Source organism: Chaetodon auriga, chromosome 5, assembly GCF_051107435.1.
Source record: "Chaetodon auriga isolate fChaAug3 chromosome 5, fChaAug3.hap1, whole genome shotgun sequence".
In the NCBI taxonomy this organism is placed as follows: domain Eukaryota; kingdom Metazoa; phylum Chordata; class Actinopteri; order Chaetodontiformes; family Chaetodontidae; genus Chaetodon; species Chaetodon auriga.
Window position 1 is genome coordinate 28644593 of NC_135078.1, and position 13257 is coordinate 28657849.

The 13257-nt window shown below is 50.7% G+C and overlaps 1 protein-coding gene across 2 annotated transcripts; it reads right to left on the reverse strand.

The window, feature by feature from the left end:
* Positions 1 to 472: 472 nt before the first annotated feature.
* LOC143320766 (poly [ADP-ribose] polymerase tankyrase-1) lies at positions 473 to 13002 on the reverse strand. 2 transcript variants are annotated; one of them, XM_076730669.1, is made up of 28 exons: positions 12529 to 13002; positions 11614 to 11838; positions 11231 to 11326; positions 10796 to 10832; positions 10405 to 10480; positions 9034 to 9054; positions 7425 to 7519; positions 7281 to 7347; positions 6993 to 7179; positions 6775 to 6896; positions 6383 to 6474; positions 6094 to 6172; positions 5842 to 6013; positions 5609 to 5688; positions 5304 to 5449; positions 4957 to 5122; positions 4609 to 4828; positions 4302 to 4411; positions 3975 to 4163; positions 3597 to 3846; positions 3421 to 3503; positions 3163 to 3283; positions 2874 to 2971; positions 2567 to 2641; positions 2354 to 2459; positions 2084 to 2270; positions 1775 to 1931; positions 473 to 1684 (listed from the first exon to the last, which is right to left on the reverse strand). In XM_076730669.1, exons 1-28 carry the CDS (start codon positions 12977 to 12979, stop codon positions 1598 to 1600), a joined length of 3795 nt encoding a protein of 1264 aa, XP_076586784.1. In that variant the 5' UTR covers positions 12980 to 13002; the 3' UTR covers positions 473 to 1597. The 2 variants fall into 2 exon arrangements, with proteins under 2 accessions (XP_076586784.1, XP_076586785.1); XM_076730670.1 differs by lacking the exon at positions 9034 to 9054.
* Positions 13003 to 13257: the final 255 nt, after the last annotated feature.

A 13257-nucleotide genomic window follows, 5' to 3' on the forward strand; every position in this document is an offset into this window, starting at 1 on the left:
GTGTCCAGAGTTATTGAGGTTTTTCTAAATGAGGTTGTTTCTAGACAGTTTACAAAAACCACAAAAAAACCTAAATCTGAATTTGAGGCTGAGTGTGTAAAAGTTTGGGTGCACGTCAGTAAAAATACCACTGAGGACTGAACTCAGTGGACTTCATGTCCAGATGGTTCTATACTGTCTCTTTGAAGTACTAAAACACTCAATACTCGCTGTGGACAGGACGGGGGAACCGGTCAGTCGGTCTTCCTTGAGGATTTTATACCTGGATCAACATCAAAGAGACGACCTCTGACCTGCATCAGCACCCCTCAGCCGGCAGCACTGCAGCCTTAGATCAGTCCCACCTGGTTGTGTCGTCGCACAGGACGCAGCCGAAGCTCGTGCTGTCGTTTCCTCTGAGATCTTGCGGATGATGAAGACAGAAACTAAAAAAAGCTCCACGTCCTCTCAAAGCAAACAGTGAACGACCAGCAGCTGTTAATGGGACATTTATTTAAAAAAAAAAAAGTTGGGAGAATAAAGAAGGCATGAAAGGAAAATTCATGTCATTTACAGTCGAACTCAAAGATTCTGTCAAACAGCAACAGTTATACACAACCATTTACACAACCTGTACAAATATTTTTTCCCGCAAGTCTGCAATTTAAATTCAAAATAACTTAAATAGGTTTCTATGTAAAAGTGCAAATCCTTACGCGTGGGATGTCTGTGAGTACGACCACGGCGACAAACGCTGCTGTGATGAGTTCACTGGCTGTCAGGTGTTGACTTGTAAGGCGTCACAAGCACATTTCAACACTCTGAACATTTACTGACTCTACTGTCTGAAAGAAGTCATTTACATAATGCTTTTAATGTACAACACCCACACCTTCAGCACACCTGTGTCCTCTGACGCTCTCTCCTCTCGTGATCTGACACAGAGGCCTTCCTCAATCCCACACGTCCTGTCCTCCATGAAACCAGTACGAAACATCTCAGCTCAGAGTTTGTAGTGTTCTCGGGGCGAAAGTTCAGAAAGTCGACATTACAGCAAAGCAACGATGCACTGACGTCTGTCGGTAGTGTTACGGGTTAGCTTCAAAATCACAGTTACCAGAGGCCAGTCTGTACAGGGGGCGTCCAGGTGCGGCGGGGCAGTAGTAGTCCACAGGTGTCAGGCTTCGACAGTGACACAGAGTGTGTGTGTGTGTGTGTGTGTGTGTGTGTGTGTGTGTGTGTGTGTGGAGAGGTCGGTGATTCTGCACAGTCACAAGGTGTGAGGAGACAGAGTGGCAAACTGTTAATGCTGATACGTCAAAGTCTCTACGAGCATCCTCCTGATTGGTGAGGAGGGGCGGGGGAGAGAACTAACCCAGGCACGCTATTGGGCCTTTCATGCTTCCGTGTTAACATGCAGCCCATGCAAAACAAAGTGTGTCATCACCACGAGTAGGAGAGGATTATACAGCACATCTGCTGATGAAGCACTGGTCACCATGAGCTCTACTGGACAGGAGACTGGAAACGTGTTCGGTAAATTAAAGGTGTTCGGGCGTTTGCAACACAAAGAAGAAAACAACGAGCATCGAGTCTTTGTGTGTGTGACGTGAAGTGACTACGACTTCTGCTCCGCTCCCGCAGCAGACTGCGCCGCGCTCTCCGGTTTAAGGATCTGGTAGGTGATGAGGTACTCTGGGTAGGCCTGAGGGAAGAGCAGAACGTCAGCCAATGAGGCGCAGCAGCTTTAACGGATTCAGGGAAAGACGCTTTTCACGCCGCCGTCTTTGTTTACCTGCTCTCCTCTGTAGATGACGTACTCAGCGTAGGCCAGGCCGTTAACGCTGGGCCGCCCGATCACGGAGTGGTGTCCCGGGGGGGCGTGGGCCATCTTCATGGCGCTGAACTGCAGGAAGGACTTCCCCAGGGTGACCCGACAGAACAGCATCTGCCTGAGAGGCCAGAGGAGAAGCGTCACACACAGCGGTCTGTCCGCTGCACGTCAAGCCTTTATTTTAATGGATGCAAAGCAGTTTAAGACCAAATCATCTTTAAGTGTCGCGGTTCAGTTTGACCCCGACAGTCAAGCTTCACCCTCGGTTACCTGTGGCACAGGTAACAGGATCGGTCTTTGTGCGTCGGGCAGCCGGTGCCTCCACCGATGCCGTAGACGTACTGATTGCTCTTTGAGGAGTTCTCCGCAAAGTAGATCCCTGCTCCAAACATCCCTCCGATGTAGGCGTGGCGCTCGTCGAAGCCTTTGTGGATGATGGCGTTGATGAACGGGGACCCTGAAGGAGGCGACAGGATGTCAAACACAGAACATGCGGCGCCGTTTGAGGAACGGGGACGGTGTGATGGTGGGCGGCGTTACCGTGAAACAGCATCCGCTCGTTGTGATGGTTGTGGTTCTCATCGGCGATCTCCTTCTGCCGGTGAGTGTAACGTTCCCTCAGCTTCTTATTCACCACCTTCTGAATCTGCGGGACACACATCACGTCTGTGTTACACCAACGCCTCACATCAGCAGGCCTCATCGTTCCGACTCAACACTGAGAAGCAGCAGAGCAGAGACTCTGCCTCACACCTTGATGATGTTGTATCTGCTGAACACTCCACCGGCGTTGCCTCCGTCGCGGTGCTCTCTGATGGTGCTCTGCATCTGAAGACACACAACAGAAACACCACGACGTCACAATCAGGCAAACGAACCATCAGCTGGTTCATCATCGAATCATCTTCTGGTTTATGGATCAAACATCATGACGTGCTCTGCTGGAATCAGCTGCTGTGAAAACCACAGCAGAGTTCAAAGTGTGACTGAGGTTCGATGGATTCTGGACGACCAGAGACGGGATGCGTCTACCCACAGACAGACAGGGAGCTGGACTCACCTCCTCCTCCACAGACTGGTACTCCTTGTCGTCTGGGGCGAGGTCTATCAGGATGGTGCCCTGGTTGGCACAGTGGAATGTCAGGTACGGGTTGGCACCTGAAAAACAGCACGGTTACTCTCTGGCCATCACAGGAACACAGTGCAACCTGGTTTCCTGACGTCGTTTCTGGGGTATAAAAACCTTTCTAAGCTGCTGCTGTATGTGTTGTGTTTGAGTGTGTCTGACGTTGGCGGCTCCCCGCGGTATCTACAGACACCAGCCTCCAGTCCTACAGACGCCTCTTTACCTTGCTGGCCGCCCAGCAGCCTCTCTACGCCTTTGATGAGCTTGTGTCGGTGGCCGTAGGCATTAATTCCAATCTCCTTCAGCTCCTCGTGACCCATGTCAGCCAGCACATCCAGTGTGATCTTTGAAAAGGGAACAACACAGCAAGTTTAGACCTGATCTGATACCAACACGTGGAGACAGAGCAGCTCCTGCACGCTGGACTGTCACTCGAAACCCACTGCATTTAAAGTGTCATGAGGTGTTTGAGGTAGCCGACCTGCTCCCTCTCAAAGATGTCCCTCAGGTGCTCCAGGCCCAGACTCTTCAGGAACTGACTTATATTCATGTCCAGCATCGCCACTGTGAGGAACAGGCCGACAAGAACTCAGCACGTCAAACAGGGTCCTCATAAGAACATTGTCGCGTTCGACATGACAAGTGCAACAAACTCACTCTCTCCCTCCTTGCGGTCGGTGCCTGAGGCTCCGTCTGCCACTCCGGAGGAGCCGGCGGCGGCGGCGGCGGTGGCCAGCTCGGTCAGCGGCCCGGCCAGGTTGTCGATGCTGCTGGCGGCCGACAGACAGGAAGGCGTGGAGGCGGGGGAGATGACCGAGGCGCTGACCACCGTGGCCTGAGGCTTAAAGCAGCTGGGCAGGGCGTCCGGCGGCATGGCGTCCATCAGCAGCGCCCGGATATCATCAGCCTGCAGGGACGGAAAAGAAAAAACAGTTAGAAGAAGAATTAAGATTAAGAGCGACCAGTTTAAGACGGCGCTCGTTTCCCTGCAGAGAGACGACATGTACACACGGACGCCTGAGCGGCCAGTGTTACCGTGGCCAGGTCCAGGGCGGTCTGGCCCTCCTGGTTCTTCATGGTGGGGTCGGCTCCGTGGGCCAGCAGCAGCGCACAGAGCTGCGTGCGACCCTTCTGGGCGGCCTCGTGGAGGGGCGTGAAAGCCCATTTGTCTGTAGCGTTCACACACGTGTTGTACTTGATCAGAAGGGCTGCGATGTCCACATGCTGCGAGGAAGAGAGGCAACAGACGGGACGTTAGATCGAAACGCCGCCTTTCCTGAAGCTTTAAGCTTTCAGACGTGTGAATGACGGCCCACAGGATCCGTGTTTGGTCATGTGACCGCTCACGCTGTGGACACTGACCCCGTAGGAAGCAGCATTATGAAGAGGGATGAGGCCGCCTTTGTCCTGGGCGTTGACATCGGCTCCGTGCTCCAGCAGATACTCCGCCACCTCGAGGTTGTTGTAACCAGCTGAGGAGAAGGAACAGGAGCCATTTTTAAACATCCAATTCTGTCCTCAAAACACGTTCTAACCTTTATTTAACCAAAACAAAACAACAAATACAAGAACAAACAGACAAATTCATAAAACATGTGAAGAACAGACAGAAGGAACAAACATCAGCTGTGTGTGTTCCTGCGTGCGCTCGGAGCAGCTGATTGGTTACCTGCCAGGTGGAGCGGCGTGGAGTTGCGTCCCTGCGTGTCTCTGCAGTTGATGTTCTCTGGGGAGCAGAGCTTCTGGACTCGGGCCAGGCAGCCCTTCTTGGCGGCGTCCAGCAGGGCGGCGTCACCCCTCAGCAGGTCCTGGATGTCCGTGTCTCCATCTTTGACCATGTCCAGCGGCATGTTGCCGTCTCGGTTCTTCTTGGATGGATCGGCTCCGTGCTGAACAAGAGTTTGAAATGTTTGGTGACACCGTGCGACCTCGCAGGTCAAAGCGACCCGTTTCCCTCATGATCATCCTCATAAAAACCTACGCTAAGACAATATTTACGACAACAATGGATCCTCACTTTGAGCAGCAGCTTGCAGATCTCATATTTGCCTTTGGCGGCGGCCTCGTGAAGCGGGGTGAATTTCCACAGGTCGGCCACGTTGACCGACGCTCCGTGTCTGACCAGCAGCTCGGCCACTTCGTAGTGACCGTAGGAGCACGCGTTGTGGAGGGGAACCAACCCGCTGGAGGAGCAAAAACACAAGAGACCCTTCACACCGGAAACATGGCGTGATGCGTGTGTGTCAGCTGCAGATTAAACCGAAGAAATAATCTAAAAACGCAGGAATGCATCGTCACAGCACGCCTTGGATTCATCCATCACACCTCTCCTGTGACCTGCAGATGGAGAGTTAAAGAACTGACCCCTTGTCTTTGGCGTGGACATCAGCTCCGTGGTGCAGCAGGTATTCAACGACAGCCACGCGGTTGTAACCGGCTGCGAAGTGGAGAGGAGTGGAGTGACGGCCCTCCAAGTCCCGGCAGTTCACGTTCTGGGGGGTGCACAGTTGCTGCAACGCAGAGACAAAATCATTATGAGCAACTGAACGCAGTGGTATGACAACAGCGACCGCTTTCATACAGCGACGCAGCCCTGCCAGAGGTCAGCGGAGTCATCTGGACATAAACAACCAAACAAACCCAACCGTGGTCACTGCAGGTGAGCTTACCTGCACGGTGTCCAGATCACCTGCTTTGGCCGCCTCCAGAAACCTGTAGTCCACGTCAGAATTACGTGTGGGAACATTTTCTGAAAAATAAATAAATAAATAAAAAAAATAAGCTGAATACAAAGCAAACCGATCGCTGTCACACAGGCCTGTTTGTTCATCGCCTTCATTCATTCGAGACACAGTAAACAAACTCCAGCGACGTTAAAGAGTCAGAGGCTTAGTTTGGTTACCGTTGAGAATCTGTTGCACGGCCTCGTTGCCCATCTGAGCGGCGGTGAAGCCCTGCAGAGACACGATGGACGGGTCGGCCCCGTAGCTCAGCAGCAGCTTGCAGGTCTGGATGTGACCGGCCAGCGCCGCCCTGTGAAGAGCCGTCTGACCGAGCGTGTCCACGGCGTTCACCTGCGGAGGAGGCCACGTTAGCACACGCCTCGCAGGTCACAGCTGACACAGCAGAGAGGAAACGTGAAAACACAACACACCTTTGCTCCGTGCTTCTGCAGCACCTCCAGGATATCGTTGTGAGCTCGCTCAGCAGCAACATGCAGAGGAGTCATGAAGCTGAAAGACACAAGAGACAGGAGGTCACGACGCAGGGCGGAGCTGCACCACCCGACACGTCTCCTTCAAGGCTAACGTCGCGCTGACCTTCTCTCTTTGTGTTTTAAAGGTGTTTGAATGGTTGAACAGTTTTTTCTTTGTTGGTGGTGGTCTGACTCCTTCAGGTTTTAAATCAGTGTCTCATGTAAAAACTAAACGCTGAGGACTTACTCTTTGTTCTTCTCGTTGATGTTGGCACCTTTACGCAGCAGCAGCTCGGTCACCTGCTTCCTCTTGGGGTGGGGGGAAGCCACAGCACAGTGCTAAAACACACGTCAGAGTCAGATTAGTGTGCTGGAATCTCAGTCCAGACAAGAGCTCAGAGTAAAAAAAACTTACAGTCAGTTACACACAAATACCCGACGACATCGTCATTAATCGTGCAGAGTGTTACGGGAAAAAATCACTTTTAATTCAACTTCTTTTTGCCATCGAGAAAAGAAAAGGAGCTCTTGCAGGAGCACTGATAGCAGCAGCAGCAGTATTATTAGCAGTAACAGCAGTAATCTTGGCAGTAGTTGTAGTATCAGTAGCACTAGCAGCAGTGGGGGTGTGGTTCTGACCAGGGCCGTCTCGTTGGTCTGAGGATGCTTGAAGCTGATGATCTCTAGAGCCAGCGTCTTCTTCACTTTGGCCATGTCCGCCTCCCGGGCCGCCTGCAGCAGTGAGTGACCTTTGAACTCGTCTGCGTGGAGAGGACAGAGAAGTGAAGGGAAAAGTGTTGACGGGTTCAGTCTGAGCGATGTCAGGCTTCCTGTCTGAGTGTGTCCTGAGAACTCACAGGTGAGCCTCTCTTTGAGCTCCGGGGTGGGCGCCATGTCCACGGCGCTCTTGCTGTGACAGTTCAGCAGGGTGGGGTCGGCGCCGTGGCTCAGCAGCAGGGAGCACACCTCCACCCGGTTCTTGGACGCCGCCTCGTGCAGAGGAGTGAACTGCCACAGGTCCATGGCATTCACGCAGGCTCCGTGCTGCACAGAGAGGCAGACATCAGGTCGGACATGACGGCCAATCATCCTCCTCACTTTACTTCCTGGACGCTAATAATAATAAGAACTTTTGTGTGTCTTACTTTAAGCAGAAGCTCGGTGACCTCAAAGTGACCGTAGGAGCAGGCGTTGTGAAGGGGGACCAGGCCGCTGCAGGGACGAGACAAACAGGTTAGAGGCTCATCACGACTGAACGACGAGGACGTTTCTCTGAGAAAGCGTCTCACCCTTTGTCCTTGGCGTGAACATCAGCTCCGTGCTGCAGGAGGAGCTGAACGATGCGGACCCGGTTGTAGCCGGCGGCCAGGTGGAGGGGCGTCGACTGTAAGGGAGGAGAGCTCGTTAGCACGCGGACCGCCGGCCGCTTTACTGAGCGCTGCCTCCGACGGCCACGAGAGCAAGCGGCTGATTAGGGCCAGAAGCAATGTGCTAACGGCAGGCTTTGCTCTGTGAGTTTGCAGATGGAGGGCGGATATGATGATGCAAGGTCAATAGAGCTTGTGTGCAAGTCCTGTGACAAATTTCATTGGCTGTCGATGTGTCTGACCTGAGCGAGTGACAAGAAGCGACTTCAACCTCATTACTCATCTACCTCAATGTGAGAACAATAAGATATTCTTCCTACGTCTCAGCAGGTTCAAATGAAGTTTTAGGAGGTTAGATGACAAGAAAGAATTGCTAGTGCAACTGTCAATCAAAGTCAAAATAGCGGGGGGGGTTATGGTTGGGTGATGATAGCTGGTCGTTAAGTCCTGTTTTATTGAAGGGATTCAGGTGGTCGTTTAACGAGATAATATTGTACAATTTTCCCTCTGTGAGTGTTAATCTTGAGTTTGGTTAAAAACAACCTGCAGAAAACAGACTAAGTGAGTTCAATACAGGACTCAGATTTGATAATGTGCTATCAAACCCAACCGTAACAGGATGCAAAGAAGCTACAATAAGCAGTGTGAGACGGCGTCTCTGCAAGCTATCGAGGATCAAATCAAAAGGCTTCATGTCAGCCAAGAAAAAGAAATGTTAGTGTGAGCAAAGCTGCAAATCAACCTCAGCGGCGTTTGTTCTCCGATCAAAGTGCAGCTCAGGTCCAGCTTCAAATCACAAGGAGGGACTTCATTCATTTCACTTTGCATGCAGTGATATTAGTATAAAACCTAGAAAGCCAACGGTTAGATCTCAAGGCACAGTGATAAATCAGATGGAGGCATCATTCAGCGTGGGATGACACGAGCAGTCAGACGTCAGCAGCATGGAGGGCAGCACAGCACGAGAGCGACCGACAGGTGAGGGATGTTACTGCAAACCAACTGATCCAACAGGGAACGTGAAGAAGACACAAACCGCACAGACACAAATTCAGGATTCGCTTGACAAAATGCAGAGGGGCGGGCCTTCGGGCATGCATGAGTGATCATCGAAAATCAATCAATGGATCAAACCAAAGCCAAATCAGACACTGACGGAAGAGCAAGTGACTGAAGGTGGAGGAGTGTGGGTGAGTGTGCGAGGAGAGGACAGACGCCGAAGAAAGCAGGCAGTGGACATTTTGAGCTCCTCTCCGAAAGGATGAGTCGTCACCACCAACCCAACACACACGCACGCACGCACGCACGCACGCACGCACGCACGCACGCACGCACGCACGCACACACACACACACACAGAGGAGCGTCAGGGTGGGATACATGAGTGACCCGAACACCCAGGTCCATGATGTGCAATTAACAAGTGACAGCCAGCTCATTGGTCAAATAAAAACAATGGATTAAAGAGGAGAAACAAAAAAAAGATCACAACAGTGCATCAATCAAGTGGCCGTTATCAAGGTCAACTTACCAGCATTTTTTGGGATGTTGACTGATCGACAAATGTTGCCAGAGTCACACGGAAAACAAAACGAAACAAAAATTACAAAATGACAGTATCTTTCACAGCAATTCTTTTCTCCCTTCTTAAATCAACGAAACACAAACTCAAGTCATAAATCAGCGTTTGATGCGTCAAACACGCTCTGAGGTTTAATGTGACACCAAAGCCAGAGAGGGCGAACGGCCGCAGGGCGGGCGGGCGAGCGAGCGGCTTCTCCTCGGCTCGCTCTGTGACAGGCCAGGTTAATGCGCCCGCTGGTTAAATCCCAGAGTAACTCTACACTGACACACTGACTGAGATCATGCAAACTCTAAATACACTGTGAAGGAGGCAGAGGAGGAGGAAGACGTCAACTGCTGCGGGAAAAATGTGGTTGAGGATGAATTCAAGTCAGTGCTTACACACTGTTAGTGACAACGCTCGTATGGCACAGAGTGTGCTGTTTGTGAGTTAGTCACCACACACACACACACACACACACACACACACACACAGAGTGGCGTGGGAATGAAATGCAAAAACAATCCTACACCTTCATTAGCAATGCTAAAGGCTGACGTTAGAGCATAAGTGCTGTTATTGTGTTTTTGTGCCATTTTCTTTCTAGACCCACAAAGAAGAGAAGGAAAGAACACAAGAAGAACGTCGAAAATACAGTGTCATGACCTAAACTCTGCTCGCATTGTAAGCTAGTTTCAATATGTGGACCGAGTTCAGTCGAGACGCTAAATTACAGAGAAATAAACTTACACAGATGTCGAGATCACAAACAGCTTCGCTCGAACATCTGGCTTTGAAACGTGACTACAGGAAAAAGATCCCTTGTGGAAAAATGATTTACAAATAAACTAAACTGTAAATGAAGGAATAATTTGTCTGCTTTAGTTCCAGAAAATGAAAACAGGATCATGTAACCAAACTGACTGAATCCAAACGTGTTTTTAAGGTGGAGAGAAATTAAAGGCTGAACCTGACTAACGGTGAAAGAGGAGACGTTACGATAGAAGCAAATGGAGGTGAAGGGTGGCCTGATGAGAGCCAAACGTGTGGAGTTAGAAAAGGAAAAACTCTGCGGTGTGTTTGTGTGTCTGCTGCACAGGTGAGGTGGTCCTCATTAACACCCTCCCACAAATCCAATGACTAAACCCTCGTTATGCTTCCAGCCGTCGTCAGACTGTAGCGTCTATTCCTTCACTCACAAACTGTCTGACTTGTTCTTTTTAAGAAAAAACAAACAAAGTAAATACAGTACAGTGATTTTCTGACGATGCACAGCATGCTGAGTGCTGACAGACACCCGTCTGGTGTGATCTGGTGTGGTTCTGCTGGCTCATTTACCTTGCGGCCGTCGCTGGCGTGGCAGTTGACATTTAGCGGAGTCAGCAGCGCCATCAGCTTTTCTTCATTTCCACTCCTGTGATCACACGGGTCAAAAGACGGGTGTCACTCAGCATCAAAGTCACAAACGTCCACATCTAAACGTCTTTGCTTCCAGGGATCAAAATCATGCAATACTGGATGAAACTGAGCACTTTTGGGGCTTTGAAGATGGCAACAATGCTCAGTGTTTATCGCAGGTGCATTTCTTTCTCCTACATTTAATGTGTTACAGCCACAAATGAAATTCTTCTCTTAGGGTGAAGTCCAACGTAAAGCTGAAGCAGCTACGCAGCTGTTCGACTCTGGCCAACAGGAAACCAGTGCACTGCCCGGTCACACTGACACTCACCTTGCTGCTTCCAGAAGTTCATCCTTCTTGTATTCACCTGGAGGAAAATGAAGACTCAGGTTAGAGCTAAGCACGCTTTCAGTGAACGTGACAACATGACGGAGGACGCTGTGGTCTGTAAGCTACTGCTAACACGATGCTTTAGAAAGGTGCAGACGAAGCATCAGGTAACCAGGTGATCACGCTGAGCCTATGACGTCATTAGAGAACACCTGCTTCCATGTAATTACAGTGTGTTGATATCAGGACAGAATGGCGTGTGCCTTCTCGTGTGTGCCTGAGGTCTGTCTGTCCACTGCGTTTTGACTACGAGTTACATGTAACGATGATCACCTGCGAACCAAAGATTTATCAACCATGTGTTTGGACGTCATTTGCTGTCAAAGTGCAGGTTATGTGTATAAAATGTAAAGGTGGGCGATAAGCGGGACTGACCAGTGAGCACAGCCTTGGCTGAAGGGTCAGCGAGATCCAAAGCAGATTTGCCATCAGTGTTGCGGATGTTTGGATCAGCTCCATGTTGAAGTAACACTGAGAGAGAGACGTGCAGATAAAGAAAAGACTTTATTTTTGCCCTTAAATCATTCACGCTGCCCTGTTGTGTCACTCAGCTGCTTTACACAGCAAAGCAGTTGGAAGACAAGACCAAACCTGACCGTGCAATAAGACAAACCTTTAGACCTCCTCTCACATACTTTAAAAACCTTCGTCAGACCTCTGAATGAGTCGTCAAGCTTTTCAAGAACGTCACGTAAAAGACAACTGATGACACGAGGCTGAAACAGGTCAGCCTGTGCTCAAACACAAGTAATCCTTACCGATGCAAACGTCGATCTTTCCCTTGATGGCGGCCTCGTGTAGCGGGGTGTAGTTCCAGTTATCTCTGGCGTTGGGGTCTGCGCCCTGACACAAGAGGAGGCTGACAACTTCTGCGTGGCCGAAAGAGCACGCATTATGCAGAGGGATAAGTCCTCCATCATCCCTGGCGTGGACGTTGGCTCCAGTCTGCAGGAGGTGCTCCACCACATCTTTTCTGCCAAAACCTGAAAGGAGATCAAACTGCATTTAAATTCAGCTTTTCCTCAGTGGTTTATTGTGAGTGGTGCACATAGACTGTGACTAGCCTGACTGTACCATGTAAAATTGCCCCAGAACACTTATAACTGTAGGATTCGGGTGAATATCACTACAAAAACAAACATCCACGTATGAGACTAACGAGTTATGAGATATAATCCTTATTGATCCATTGGGACAGCAGACACCTGTAAACCGTGATTACCTGACAGCAGAGTTACTGCATTTATTTTGTTTAGGAGAACTTATGTTGACGATAAATAAACAAACAAAAATAAACCTGCTTTATGTTGCAGCTCTGGCTAATACTGCACATGAAATAACGATTATCTTCTGACTGCTAGCCTAGCTTAGCTGAACCGGAGGCCGTTTTATCTTAGCTTAGCTCTGTAAGTCCGACAAATGTTGACGGTGTGTCCGTTTGACAGTCAGATTGAACTGGAGAGCGTCGCGTTAGCTTGTTAGCACGGCTAAGATTTTACTTCAGACGTGGTGAACTGTAGTTACATTGAGGCTGTCGGAAAGCTAATAACAGAAACCAGGTTAGCAGTAAACCCGTCGACCAAAACACAACAACATTAGCTAGCTAGCTGTAACGGTGCTCGCTAACGTTAGGGGCACACAGCTGCTGAATCGTTAGCTTAGCTCATCGTTACCCGCAGCGAAGTGAAGGGGAGTTGATTTTCGACCAGCCATGTCCTTCGCGTTTACATTCACCGAATCGACAAGTCTCTTCACTCGGGATACATCTCCGTTACGACAGGCCTCGAACAACTCCCTGAACGCCCCGCCGATGCCGCTGCTGCCGTCGGTGGGACTGGTAGCTCCGGATCCGGGGCTTGAGACGCTGCTGCTGCCGCCGCCAGAGGTTGTCGTCGTGAAGCTCGCACTGCTTGCTAGGACCGGGGCGGGTAGGTCCGGGGAGGCCAGGGCCATGTCGATCCCTCCGCTGCATTCCCTCTCATTCTCCGGGGGTCCGGCGGCCGAGGTCAGCAGAGCCATCGGCGGAGAGGCCGGAGGAGCGCCGGAAAGAGAGCTGTTTCTCGGCGGAGACTGTAATGTATGTTGCTGTTGTTGCTGCTGCGAGGAGCGACGAGGCACCGCCATTACAGCAGCTCAGCGACAATAAAAGCTGCTCCTCCTTTCCGGTGAAAGTGGTCGCGTTTCCGGTCAGCTGTTTCCTCCGGGGGGGGGGGGGACATGTGGAGAAAGCTCCTCCAGAGAGGAGCACGAAGCAGAGTGGACTCTGTCACAGGCAGCTCCTCCATGTCAGGAGCAGCTGGGTCAGTAATAAACAGTCTATGATCCATGAAGGTGTGTCACAGGTTCAGTCTGCCTGGTGTCCTCTGTCTCCTCCCACATGTTTACCTCACTAACTATACTAA

What these genes read in the sequence shown, in the direction of transcription:
- LOC143320766 (XM_076730669.1), bottom strand. Translation starts at nt 12,979, where the DNA reads ATGGCGGTGCCTCGTCGCTCCTCGCAGCAGCAACAACAGCAACATACA. An exon ending in ATCAACGAGAAGAACAAAGA is followed by an intron (nt 6,173 to 6,382) that starts GTAAGTCCTCAG and finishes TGTGTCTTTCAG; the next exon opens with CTTCATGACTCCTCTGCATG. An exon ending in TCTGCAAGCTGCTGCTCAAA is followed by an intron (nt 4,829 to 4,956) that starts GTGAGGATCCAT and finishes ACTCTTGTTCAG; the next exon opens with CACGGAGCCGATCCATCCAA.